The sequence below is a fragment of the Molothrus ater genome, chromosome 1, assembly GCF_012460135.2.
Source record: "Molothrus ater isolate BHLD 08-10-18 breed brown headed cowbird chromosome 1, BPBGC_Mater_1.1, whole genome shotgun sequence".
Classification (NCBI taxonomy): Eukaryota; Metazoa; Chordata; class Aves; order Passeriformes; family Icteridae; genus Molothrus; species Molothrus ater.
In genome coordinates this window covers 118,233,699-118,247,927 of record NC_050478.2, presented here as the reverse complement: position 1 = coordinate 118,247,927, position 14,229 = coordinate 118,233,699, and the positions used below count along the sequence as shown (strand labels likewise).

General features: G+C 37.6%; 1 protein-coding gene across 3 annotated transcripts in view; it reads left to right on the top strand.

Annotated features, from left to right (window-relative positions):
• Positions 1-13,334, top strand: part of PDE7A (phosphodiesterase 7A) — a 75,463-nt gene extending 62,129 nt beyond the window's left edge. For all 3 annotated transcript variants that reach the window (XM_036397678.2, XM_036397686.2, XM_054517240.1), the window contains 8 exons: positions 1,754-1,849; positions 4,309-4,409; positions 6,595-6,726; positions 7,031-7,122; positions 7,738-7,882; positions 8,728-8,824; positions 9,814-9,894; positions 11,209-13,334. In XM_036397678.2, coding sequence (XP_036253571.1) covers positions 1,754-1,849; positions 4,309-4,409; positions 6,595-6,726; positions 7,031-7,122; positions 7,738-7,882; positions 8,728-8,824; positions 9,814-9,894; positions 11,209-11,420 — 956 coding nt within the window. In that variant the 3' untranslated portion in view covers positions 11,421-13,334. The remainder of the gene's footprint in view (positions 1-1,753; positions 1,850-4,308; positions 4,410-6,594; positions 6,727-7,030; positions 7,123-7,737; positions 7,883-8,727; positions 8,825-9,813; positions 9,895-11,208) is intronic.
• Positions 13,335-14,229: the final 895 nt, after the last annotated feature.

Sequence of the window (14,229 nt, the reverse complement as noted above, 5' to 3'; positions counted from 1 at the left end):
GTTGAGCAGAGGGAGGCTGCTGTACACATCGCTTGCACAACATAGAAAAAGGAAGAGACCATTTTGGTGACTTTTGTGTGCCCATTACAAATAGCAGTAGGAACTACAGGAATAGTTGGTTAAAAAAACCAAAACCCAAGTATTGTTCATTTTTAGGCAGAAAAGAGATGTGTAAATGTGCTGGGAAGGAGGAGGGAGGGCTGCTGCACTGGGCAGGGTGAAGTTTTGCGTTATAATCTCAGCAATGGCAGCTGGGTTTTGAGCAGAATGGAAGGAGGAGATGAGCAAGTCCAATATCACAGTGACATTTGTGCCAGTGTGGGAAGAGAATGGAGGGCAGCTCTTGCAGATTTTGCAGCAGTCATGTGGAGTAGGTAGCAAAGTTGCAATTAAAGTTGCCAGAACAAGAAATTAAGTTCAAAAAGGAGAATGTGGCACCAAAAGATCTTTTTCTCCTCTGTTTCATTGAAGGGGTCCTTGGCTTAATCAAGTGTAAAAGTAGTAACCTCACAGTTATATTTAATACAGAAGTTGGATAGAAAAAAATGAAAATAGCCAGGACTTGTTAAAATGGAATGCTTATATAGATAATGATAAACTTTATATAACTGAATAAAAAAAAGCTATGTGTACAAGTTAACATGTAAGCATAGCTTCTTTAGATTAGTTTATCAAATGAGAGAAGTCTGAAGTCATCCGTCTCATAAGAGCCCTCTCTACCTTTTAGATGTGCTTTTTTCAAATACATTTAAAGTACTACCAGAAGAGCTTCTATTGTGGAAGCCTTACAATATCACCATCCATTTTGCATCCTAATTAAATAATTTTGATGAGGCAGGCTTGTTCTTGAAAGTTTGTAAGGGCAGAATGCTTTATATAAAACTGCTGGATGAGCTGCCCTGGATGAACCTCTGTGGAGGAATTTCCCCAGTAAATGTTGTTCCAAGAATTGCGTATTATCATTGTGAAGATGTGGCATGAGAATACATTAATTCTAGTCTAGTAATAAACTTTATTTAGAAGAAATTGTTGTGTCCTTGTACCTCAGTTTCTGTCTGTGCTAGTTTTTGTAGTGCTAAATGAAGGTTCTCAGCCATAACATTGTTTGCAGAGCAAATAATAGACAAGCTATTAAAAAATAAACATATAAACATTGTGGTCTGTGTCTCTTTATGGTTTTACTTATTTTACCACTGCAAAACATTGTAATAAAGCTATGAGTAGACAACATATATTATAAGCTTGTAAGAATATACATTTTTTGTAGAGTTCCAGGTAAAATAAGAAGTCCAGCAAAATACATGATGAAAATGAGAGAGAGCATATTTGCAATGTCCTCTAATCAGTAGTGTTGCCTAGCTTTTCTCTTTGCCTGATTACATTTGTATTTTGTATATGTGTTTGTGATATGTTGCATAAATATAATTATAAAATGGAATATAATTATAATAGATTTGCATATTGAAACAGGTTTTTTAATGTTCAGTAACATTTTCTTCCTATCAGTTGCCATTGGACAGTTGGTGAATGCATTAGAATTAAGCAAAACCACTGGTTACTAGAGACAGCTAATGGAAACTTGTCATGTAGTAAGATTTAATATTTATGAATTGATGTAGAATATCATGACTTGGTGTAGAGAAGTTTGCTTGTATAATTTTTGTGACCAATTTGTTTGACAGAATACATTTCTTGTGGAAGAGTCACTGATTTCATGGCTTCCAATGAATTAGTATTTTCATCTTATTTTTAGGAAACAGTCTAGTCAGCTTAACCTTTCATCTGTTTAATCTACATGGACTAATTGAACACTTCCAATTAGATACGATGAAACTTCGTAGATTTTTGGGTAAATACGGCTTTTTATTTTGATGAATATTGCTGTTTATCTGCATTTTTATACCTTAACTGAAGTCCTGGTTGTAGTTTAGCAATAAGGTTTGAAGGGTACTGATGCAATCTACATTGTGCAGTGATTTAAATTATATTAATTGAGACGATCTCTCAAAGTTTTTATGAGTATACGATTTTCTGTGTTAAATCCAAATAAGTATTAAGAAGTTTAATAGTTTCATAGCTGATGCTGTATTCTATTTATTAAATCTATTTAGTATCTATTAAACAATCAGGAATATATGTGTCATTGTGTGACATTTGTATTGGGAAAGGCTAGACAGCTCCTTTCTTTGTTCTGATTTTTAGTTCTATATTGATCTTTACTTTTTCCAATGATACAGTTTCCTAACTGTATGGAATATGTCAGAAATATGTTTTGGTGCCAGTTTGGTGTTACCCCTGCTTGCTCAAATTCTCCTACAAGTAAGCATTGCACTGTGGACATAGTTTCTCCCTGGACAGAGTACAGGACAATTTTAATTTAACGTCTGGGCCTGTGTCACTGGAATGCTTCTTTGAAAATAATTGTAAATGCAATGTAGAATATTCAAACCAAGTGCTACATTCACTTGACAGAGCTGTCTGCATCCCAACACATAGACAGGTGCTGGTATGAGACCTCCTTCCTTTGGTTCTTCTGTGACAGTATCTTTAATTTTGTGAACTGGGATGATTTTTTTAACTGACCAGGAGAAACAAGTTTCTGGTCCCTTTCAGCAGTTTTTCACAGTTTCAGAGAAAAGCAATTCTGTGGTTACAAAGTTTGTCACTTAACGGGAGCAATCACATTTGGAAGTCTTTTAATGTTTTTGTTTTCACAACTTAGTTCTGGAAGACTAGGACAGCTCAAATGCTCCAGTGCTACACAAAATTCACATTATATGAGAATCTATTGGAATCTTTTTAAACAGAGAAATCTTGATTTTAGTCCTCTATAGGATCTTAACTCTTTTTTTTTTTTTTTGTGTATGTGTATATATACATACACACACACACACACACACAGAGTCTTTCAGTGATTTCCATGATCTGCTTGGAGATCTGCATCTTCTTACTGTGTCTTTACAGGTTCTTATTCCAGACCTAAACCAGGGGAGAAAAAATGCAAAGTACTGCATTCCTGAAAACAGGGTGGTTGTGCTACTCTGATTCTGGCAAACTGTGATCAAAGTGTTGACCTAGATCTGCTTTAATAAAATAAGTAAGTTAGGAAAATTGTAAAGTTCAGGTAGCTGGATCAGCCTATGAAGCCATAATAAAATTAAAAAGGAAAGCCAGGGATATATGCATTCATGCACTTGATGTGAGGAATAGGTGGGAGAGAGTTCTACTGCAGGTTAATAAAGCCTAAAGCCATTTATATTGATTTTCATTATTTTTCATATGAGCTGTCACCTATCCATTGAGTACTATTGAGATGACATGGTGGTGACAGTATTTTGACTTTTCATGAACCTCAGATTTCACAAACACCATGTCAGTAATGCTGTAACATTACATTCACACTTACATGGATCCTCTGGCCTTGTAAATTGAGTGGAAAAGAAGCTTGTGGGCATGCTTGTTTGGTGGGACTGACAGACTGTAGTCAGACAGGAAAATGTTCTTTTGAGGTTTGCTTGGAAGAACTAATGTGTAGTTCTTCCAAGTAAACCTCAAGACTTTAGAGATAGTAGGCAAGACTTTAGAATATAGTTTGATTGCTGTGCTCCTTCCCTTCAATCCTTTTTAACATTATAGTTTTTTCATTCCCTGTACTTGAGCTAATGTTGATGCCCTTCAAAAAATTCTGCCTGTAATGTTCCAGGACAGTCAGGAAGATGGAGGAAAGAGGAGGAAAGCAAAGAAGAAGTTAAATAGGGAATATTGAATCTAGGTGTAGCTAGTCAGACCAGCATCTAAATGAGATTATTTTCTAAATTGTATATGGGCTTACATTTGCTTGAGTAGCAAATATGAGAAAATGCCTAGAATACATATAGAAGTGGTTTTCCATGACCACTTTCCTGAATGGGAAAGAAAAACACTTCATATGATGAGTTTTTCAGATTCAAATGATAATTTTCATTTTGTATTCAGTATTGACTCACCATTCAGACAGATTGTCAAAGACAGCCTTCCCTGGGAAGTTCTCAAAGTCAGAGTATCTCAGATTATATATTGATTTCAAGTTGTTTAATTTTTGCTCTGAGGTGACTTTACACGAAGTTGATTTCCTTTAGCAAACATTGTTTCTTTGCATAAAAATCTTACAGCTGCATCATGGTTCAGCTGTTGATTTATTGACTCTGATGCTTTTATTGTATGTAACTTGTGATACTGCATATTTCTGTGCCTAATAGGGGCATATAAAATGGTCCTTGAAAAAATTGCAATTTTATTTAAATTTGGATATTTGGTTTTTTCCTGCAGTTATGGTTCAAGAAGATTATCACAGTCAAAATCCTTATCATAATGCAGTTCATGCTGCTGATGTGACTCAGGCCATGCACTGTTACTTAAAAGAGCCCAAGGTAAGGAGCATTCTCACTTTTACATCACTCATACACAAAGAAATATGTGTTTGTGTGTATATGCATATGAATGGATTGTGTGCACATATCACAGAATCATTTAGGTTGGAAAAGACTTCTGAGATGGAGTCCAACCTGTGACCAAACATCACCTTGTCTACTAGACCATGGCACTGAGTGCCACATCCACCTAAACACCTTGATTTAAACACCTCCAGGGATGGTGACTCCAGCACTGTGGACAGCCCATACCAATCTCTAATCACCCTTTCAGTGAAGAAATTGTTCCTAATGTCCAGCCTAAACCTCCCCTGGCACAACTTTAGACTGTGTTCTCTATGCTGTCACTGGTTACCTGGGAGAAGCAGCCAAGCCTCCCTGGCTACAGCCTCTTTTCAGGCAGTTGTAGAGAGCAGTAAGGTCATTGATCTTACATAAACCTACATGCATGTGTCTATGTGTATATGCACATGCAGGTTTTATCAAAAGTAAAGAAACCTAAGAACCTAACAAGAAACACTTTTGAACTCTCCCTTGCCTTCCCTGTTGCTGAGGCTGTGGATTCACAGTTAGTGTGCTTTTCTTTTGTCCCCCCTTCTGAGCTGACATTGTCTTTTGTGTGACTTCCTGCTGAACTAGAGCAAGGAATTAAAGTTGCAGCTATTTAATATAGTGCTGTGCCCCAGGACATTTATATAGAATTGGAGCCTGAGTCAGAGCTGGCAACAATAAACCTGTGTGCTTGTCATCTGGGGTGGTTTTCTTCTTCCATAAATTATCATTACCCTTGCTTTGCTCATCTTTGCTGTTATTGAACAGTTTACTTCTACAAGATGCAGTTTATAGCAATACATTAGGAGTTCTCTTTGGCTTTCTTTTTGAGAAAGGGTAGAGAGGCAGACTTTAAGGAGCTAAACTAATTTAGTGGTTGTTCCTCTACTACTTAGATTGCTATCAGGCTGCTTCAAGTGGTGTCTTGAACAGTTTCAGGGCAAAGTCCTGTCCTTCTGTATTAAATTGAAAGCTGTAGTGCTCTGTAGCTAGATGAAAAGTTATCTACCTTGTTGTAGATTATCACCAATCTGGTATTCCCTTGAATAGCTCCTTATTCTGCTTCTGAGGTAAAAACAAGTAAATTTTGGCTCCAGAAAACCTTTTTCAGAGGCTCTTTGCCCACTCCTCCCACTCAGTTTCTCAGTGCTGTTCTCAGACCAATTGGTGCAGTGAGCCTGATTAGAGCTGGTACATGATGAGCTTTTTTATGGCATTCAGTTTGGAAGCTCTGAGCATTTTTTATTTAATACTCGTGATGGAAGTTTTGTAAAGCTTCAGATACAAGAATAGGCTTGGTATTTTTAGTAACATGTGCAGCTACAGTTCAGTGTACTGAACTACAGCTCTGTTGCATTAAAGTACATAATAAACATGTGAGGTGTGATAGATGGCAAAAGCAACGGGGAACATAAACTTCTGTCCTTGCAGGGTGTCTGCTGCAGTTCACCTTTATATGGGCAGAACTGTCCTCTCTGTTTTAGTGCAAACTAGACTTTGTTACTGAGTTTAAACTTTCAAACCTCTCTACCACAAGAAGGAACACCTATGAACAGTGACAGTAAGTCCATGTAGATGCATGCTGAGTTAATTGACATGCTCTTTGAAAATATTTATTTGTGGCAGATTTTCCTCCTTTAGTTCTGGTCCTGGTAGACCTTGAAATACAATTTTGCATAAGAGTAGAAATACATTCTAAATAGTTCCAAGTCTTCCAGAGCATTAGTTTCTTCCTCTTAGGAGGAAAGGTTTTCATGCTTTTTAAAATTTAGTATGAATTTAAAGCAGAATAGACACAAATGGACTTGGTGAATGAGAGGGAGAGCTAATTTTAAGAATTTGCTGCTTTTATGGGGTCTGGTTAGGAATTGAGCTTCATTACCAGACACAAAGGATTTTGTGTGCTGGCATTTTTTATGAGTGGACTTTGCCATTCAGAAAGAATAATGCTTAAACCATTGTTGAAATTTTGTAGCTTTTGTGGGGGGAAATACTGTGAAAAGTCAGTAGAATGTTAGTTTTACATCTTCAAGATTTTCTCCAAATTTCTATTGGCTGTTAATTACTGAAAACATTCATGCACTTTTTCTAAGGCCTTATTGCATTACTAACATTTCTTGGGTTTGTCTTGCAGCTTTCTGAGTCTTTAACTCCATGGGATGTCCTGCTTAGTTTAATAGCAGCTGCCACACATGATTTGGATCACCCAGGCGTTAACCAACCTTTCCTAATTAAAACAAATCATTATTTAGCGACTTTATATAAGGTAAGGATAAAATCAGTTGTTTTGTTAAAAACAGGTTTGGAGAGGAGTGTAGAAAAGGAGTATAAATTGTGATGTGTTTAGCTAGTGGAAGGATGGAATGCAGACAGTGTTTCCATGGCACTGGGATAAAAAATTGTGCAAATTAAGTAAGTATTCAGGATTTGTGGGTTTTAACCTCTGGGAAAAACAAAAAAGAAGAGAAGAAAATAAAACACAAACCCCAAAACACAGCCAAATTTTATATAGCTCTTCAGCCTAAGAAAAGGGCATTTACTGATATGCGTTATTCCCTTTTAATTCACAGAATACCTCAGTATTAGAGAACCATCACTGGAGATCGGCAGTGGGGTTGCTGAGAGAATCTGGTTTATTTGCACATATGTCATTAGAAAACAGGTATGTTTATACCACATAGTATAGATTAGTTTCAGATAGAAGCAATCTGTCAGCTAAGACAGCCCTGCAAAACAAGATAAGTTATTGCACAGCAGTTTTGAGTACAAAATATAGAGATCTATTTTAAGAATTCCTGGATACTGTGCTGGTAGAGTAGAGCAGTTCATGGTGCAACGTGATACTCAGAAAATAACATGTATTGCAAGCACATTGAAGGAGTGTATTCATGTAGTCAAGCACCTGTTCAGACTAAACTTGGCAGTCTTTTCTCGTTCTGCCACCACAACTGTAGTTTAAAATAGACCATCTTCACCTACTCTTGACAAGAAATAATCTTGAGACAATCAGTTCGTGCATTTTTAAGGGAAAAAAAAAAAAGGAGGGGGAGGAAAAAAGCTAAAAACTGTTTTAGTCTTTCTGAAAGCTGCCAATGAAATATTCTGATATTTCTGTGAATGTTGCAGGAATTTTTCAGGAAAAGAAAACAAACAATTCAGTGAAAAGGCTTATTATAAAGCTTGTATTTCTATAATAATAAATATGATAAAATGCCAAGTAGATCTAGTGATGACTGTTGTTCTTAAATGATATGCTTTTGAATGTTTGTTATTTCAGGCAGCTGATGGAGAGCCAGATAGGTGATCTCATTCTTGCCACAGACATCAGCCAACAAAACGAGTACCTGTCCATGTTCCGATCCCATTTGGATAGAGGAGATCTATGTTTGGAGAACGCAAACCATCGTCACTTCATCTTACAGGTAAACTTCCTGCTCGTATTTTTGAAAACAGCATTTTAGTGGAAAAACTAATTTGCTTTAAGATACTAAATACTGCTTCTGCCAGGCCTTCTCCTCTTTCAAAACGGAGCAGAAGTGTCTTTTAGTCTTTCTGTTCCATTACAAAGAGGTTGTTCACTTTAGTTCCCACAGCCAGCACTTCTCCCAAGTGCTGGTGTGTGTTGGTACGTCTGATAACTTGGAGCTGCTGAATCAAGGTGTTTCCAAGACAAGGTTTAGCTCTTCTAACAACTCCATTGCAGCCTCAGAACTGTGAAATGCTTTATCAGAACATATTTTGGAGAAGGAAAACACTGCTGTTGTGAATCAATTTGCAGTTGTGCTAGTGAGCTTTAGCAAACATTAAAAACAAAAGCCTTGAGAATCTTCTTAGGTTTGTCGGCATTTTCTTACTAGGTTCATATTGTGGGCTATAAGAGAAAGTGGACAAACAGATGAGAAGTTCTGTCTTGTGCAAACTATTCCTAAAAATACATGCATGAGAGCCAGAAATGGAAACCACGGCTTGCTTACTTTGATGCTTCTTTTTCTGTAGTTATTTTTGGTTCCTGTACCAGTGAGTATACTAAATATAGTGGTCCTGAAATACTTTGAGTTGACTGAATTTCCATATTACTCAGGGATGATCATGAGATCTCACAATTCCCTGAGTGTTTTTTAAATATTACAGAACATAACTTTGGAGCAGAAGTGGTAGGTAGGTTTGTTATTCACAAAACCTAAAATAATCTGCTCTCAAGAGTTAAGTAATTACAGGCACTTGAGTTGAAGAAAAGATGATCTAACACTGTGTGTTAACTTGTTAGATGGCTTTGAAGTGTGCAGATATTTGTAACCCCTGTCGGACATGGGAGCTGAGCAAGCAGTGGAGTGAGAAAGTAACGGAGGAGTTCTTCCATCAAGGCAAGTAAGAGTAGAAGTATCTGTTAGTATATCATGTATTCAGTGTGGAGAGAGTGTCCATGAGCCCTAGTCCATTTATATTTTGCACTAACAGAGATGTACAGTATAGGAGTTTTTTACTTCCATGGGTTGTGTCTCCTGCAAAAGGTCAGAGTTACTAAAACTCAGCAGAGAATCTGCTTAGAATCTGAACCTAGCATGGCTGATAAAATACATCCTTCAGCTGAAAGGTGCTGCAGATTAATAATTATGGCCACTTTAAAATTGCCCTAGTGGTTTCAGCAAATTATGGAATACGTTCATCATGTGTCTTCAATATTTAAGCTTCAGCTGTGAGGCCTGTTGGTAATCAGGTAAGAGCCAGGGAGATTTTTAGTTACTGTGCAGTTTAGACTACTTCTGTAAGGAGTTAATAAAGCCTTTCATTTGCAAATGGAGTGAATTTGCTCCATTGTTATTAAATTATTTTATAATAAAATTAAGGGTAGTTTGGTGGACTTGAGACCTGCTAATTTGCACGTGAATATGGTAAATGGGGACAGACTGCTTTATTCGGTGCTAATCATGTGAGACGTAATCTTAGATAAAGGTGATGGGGAAGCAGAAACACAAATTGCCTTTAGCAAGAAATTTCTGAAAGCTAAGCTATCCTCTTCCATATTGCTGGGGGGGGATTAATTTGTCGTTTCTATGACAGTGTAGGTTTTGCAAGAAAGAGGATGGTAATCTTTCAGGAAACTTGTGGTTCTATGGGGTTTCTGTAATTACTGTTTGATGAAAAATACCAAGTATTTAAATACAGTAGTTGTAAGTATTGTTAGTCTGACAGATCTGCTTGGTTTTTTGGGAGTTGGGAAGAGAACTAAATGCATTCCACCAGCTGTAGGGTAGTATCCTTGTTAGCCAGTGCTCACAGTTCACTGTTGTTAGTGTTTGATTTGGTTGGGGCTTGATGATTTAATTGTTGCATTATGCTTTTGTTTCTTTAGGTGATATTGAAAAAAAATATCACTTGGGTGTGAGTCCACTTTGTGACCGACAGACAGAAACTATTGCCAACATCCAGATTGGTAACTGCAATTCAGTTCATATTAGTAGATTTCTTTCAGCATGCAATTTGAAAAAAAGCACCTTTTGGATACATTTCCTAGAAGCTGAACATACTCTGTGTATGGCAGCACTTCATTATAAACAGCAATTTTATTTTTATTTGCTACATAACCTCTCTTGGATTGTTTATGAATGGCGCTGCCCTGACAATCCTGGAGCCCCTCTGTTTCCTCACAGAGCAGGTTCAGTGTGGGAGGCAGCTGTCTGACTTCTCCACACTGCTGCCCAGAACTTTCCTCATCTGAAGGGTGTTTTGGGAAGAGGAGGGTCCCTTGCCCTTGCCATATAGTCTTGGGTGCCTTTTGCAGTGAGCTTGTGACAACTGGGCATGCTGGGTTTAGCTTTTTGGAATGTCAGCATTCCCTTTAAATACAGCCTTTAAGGAGGGTGGTGGGCAGAGATGTGATGGAGAATGGTGGATAGCCATTATATTAATAGTTTTTGCTAACCTAACTTGGATTTAAATAGTAAAATGTCTTTTTATAGTTTTTTTAATAAAAGTTGATTATGGAGGTAAAGTGGGACTCAGTTAAAAACATAGTAAAAGAAAAGAAAAAATTTAACAACAAGCACAGAATGAATTAATGCTTTAGATTTACACAAAAGCTGATGTGTTCAATCAGCTGCACTGTTTAATTTAGAATGCTAGGAAATTATATATTTTTTAATTAAAAGATTCAGTTTTGGCTATCTTACCATTGATTTTTTTGTTTCATGTAAATAGACATTACAAATAAATGAACATGTGCATACACACAAAGTACATCAATGTATTGATTTGTGGCCTTGTTTAAAAAGTTTCTAAAGGTAGTATTTTAAATTATTTTTAGTCACCCTAGGATTGTGAAAACAATATATTCTTTTTTCCCCTGTTTAGTATAATTCAGACACACTGAAGGGCAATTAATTATAAAATCTTTTAGAACTTTAGGTTTCCTAAATTGTCTGACTTAGTTGCTGATGTTTAGATTTCTCTCCTCCTCCATATTGTCCAGTATTTGTCTTCATTTGGTCATTGCTGTGAAAGAAAGAGGGTAATTTGTGATGCAGTGTATTGATGTTCTTCTGATTAGTAGAATCTTTTACATTTCGAGAGATTTTTTTGTAAAGATGCCCAAAATATCTACATGAATATTTAAATGCACATTGGAGGATAGTAGTTTAACACATTTATTGTTTGCTACTAAATGCTATTTAAAGTATGTAGTTTGAGTATTTTACTTTTTCTCTGTATTGTTTTTTTATTTAATCTGCCTGTTTGCTTGTTTCTGAAGGTTTTATGACTTACTTAGTGGAACCACTGTTTGGGGAATGGGCCCGGTTTTCCAACACGAGGCTGTCTCAGACAATGCTTGGCCACCTGGGACTGAACAAGGCAAGCTGGAAGGGAGTGCAGAGGGAACAGTCGGGCAGCGGTGACGATGTTGACCCCACTTTTGAGGAAATGGACTCAGACATTTTACCTCAGGAACCTCGATTGTCCTGACCTCAATCTCCATGACAAAACTGCCTCTTCCCTCGGTATCCACACGGTTGGATTCAAGGAGACACATGCCAGCCCAAGGTTTTGGTAGAATGGTAAAATGATGCCAGCATTATTTATTTCCAAGTTTTCCTTTGACACAGACCATTTAACCCAGAATTTTTTTAAGCCACCAGACCTGAACATAGAGCAATATGCACCCGCCTCAGTTGGTTGTCGTTCGGAACCTCGAATATGCAAAGCACAGCAGCGACCGAGCCTCGGAGCAACGGGACGGAAGCGTCGCCGTGCCCCCTGGCTTGGGTTTTCTCATGATATTTGGAATACGGTCTTCAAATCTAAGACTTGACATGGATTGTTCCACTCCCTTGGAATTTAGCAAGACTTGCATAAATGTGTTCAAAGCATACCTTCCACTCAGTCCCTGTTTTAATACGGAAATGTGAAGTGCCCATCCTCTGCTGCCTCTGGCAAGACTCGATGTTTACAAATGTACTCTGAAACTGTCGGTTCTAGACTTAACCTTTGCGCATGGCTGTGAAGGAACCACTAACTTGGGTTTTTTGCTTTTTTAAAAGAAAAAGATCAAATTTGAGACTGCAGCTCTTGTTTCTTTGGATGCCAGAAAAGCCTCCCATTTGCCATAATTTTGTTTGTGCACTGGGAACTGAGCATTCATCATAGAGCACAGCCAAGCTTTACTCCAGTGCTGTATGGGAATGCAATTTTTTAACAGCGAAAAAACACTTCTGAATCTGGGAAGGGAAGGGGTGGGGGGGAAGCGTCCGAACTGCATTGCGATTCTGCAGTGGGAACATCGCATGTTGTTCTCACTATTGTACACTTGAACTGCACATGCAAGAAAAAGGTGGAATGTCTAAACACCATAATCAGCTCAGGGTATTTGCCAATCTGAAATAAAGTGGGATGGGAAGCGTGTCCTTCAGAACAAGGGTACAAATGCCCCTTTCGCTGCAGCGTGTGTGTATGTGTGGGTGTGTGAGTACGTTTGGGACGGGGGAGGGCGGGAGGGCTCGGGGAAGGGTTTGAACGGCAACATTTTTTCTTTTTCTTTTTCTTTTTTTTTTAATTTATTCTTTTAGAATGTGACAATTTCATGAACAGCCACACTGGGGAGGAAACTGTAACAAATTGCTACAGATGCCTTAAACTATGCACAAAGCTAAGTGACCAAATTTGTTTTTGATTTGAAAAAAAAATAATAAAAAAAAGTGCATTGTTTACGTATTCCTCCCTCTACTGAAACATTACCCACTGATGGATTTTTGATGGGAAAAGGAGAAAATGTTTTTTAGGACAAAATTAAAGGACTAATTTTAAACTTTAAAACATTCCATTTTTGTAATTTGTTTTACATTGTTTTAAGTACAGTAAGCACAACTGTAATCTAGTTTGAGAAACTGGTGCTTTCTTTTAGTTCATTTGTATTTCCCTGTTATTATTGTAAAAGACTGTTTATTAATTCTGTTTACAGTTTGTTGCAACAGCCATTTTTGGAAGAGAGCTTCAGCGTAAAGCCATTTGTAAAGGCTTTGCCATATTCATTTTAATATGTGCCTGTTGCTGTTAACTTTTAATTAATAAAACAAAATCTTTTCACATTATGCTCCTGTACATTTAAGTTATGACTGAGTCCAGCGTTGTGGAAAGGTAGCTAAGGTTGCAGTCAGCTTCCACTGTAAAACTAAGCCAACTTTTGGATTTGAAAATACTAGTCCTCATATGCCAAAATTTATTGCCTCTTGGAGCTTGGCCTTTTACTGTTTGAAAAGCAAATCCTGACTTACCTGATTGTTTCCCTTCTAAAACTGTTTATTATTCTTTCATGTTCCCTGAAGTAGTATCATTAATCTCAAAGTGGCCATGTTTAAGGAAATAAATTTCTAATGAAACCACTCTTTTGAGCCTGCGTGAACTTCCTTCCTTTGCTGTCAGTGCAAGTTCTTGATGTTGACTCCAACACAGAAGGACCAGATGGGACAAGGAGCTCTGGTTGTAATTTTCAGCCATTTTTGACAGGTTGCCTTTGAAAGAGTGCTTAAAGCTGGGAGAATACAGAGGTAAGAACTGTGTGTAACATAGCACAGAGAAACTGAGAGAAACTTAGTACAGAGCCAGACTTAACTGGGTTAGATGTGGGAAAGTACTGATTCCTCTTGGACCTTTCTGAATGAAATGTGCCAAACTTGCAGCTATTTTCAAAATGACAACTAAGAGCAGTCTGATGATGCCTTTTGTGACACATTTCTAAAACATGAACTTGGTTTAAAGAGCATCAACTGCATTTTAAGTTTTGCTACTTGTTACAGGAATATGTTAATATGTAATTTTAATGAAAATTAGTAATAATAATATAACAAATAGGTATATGGACTATTTCAACATAGTATTTATAAAGAGCCTGTGATTTTTAACATTCTGTAAACTTGCTGTCCTTTGCTCTGACAGGACCCAGAAGAGCTTGTCAAAATGTAAAATAGGAGGAGTAGTTTTATTCTAAGCCACCCTTCCTAGAAAGGGGTCTGTCTACCAGACCAGAAGAAAGACTGCTTCTAATCCCACCTCTTCATGCATGTGGAAGTGTCTGTTATTGGACTTGAAATAAGAAAAATGCTTTTTCCATGCTGGCTAGGAGTGCCCTCCACAAATCCACACTGAACTTAAAACATTCCTGCAGCTTCAGCATTTCATGTGAGAGCCGAGAGCCCAGGCAAGGCAGGCACAGGAGCGAGGGTCCCACAGCCCTTGGGAGCCCCTGGAGCCCAGAGCCCTGCTGGGGAAGGGGCCAGGC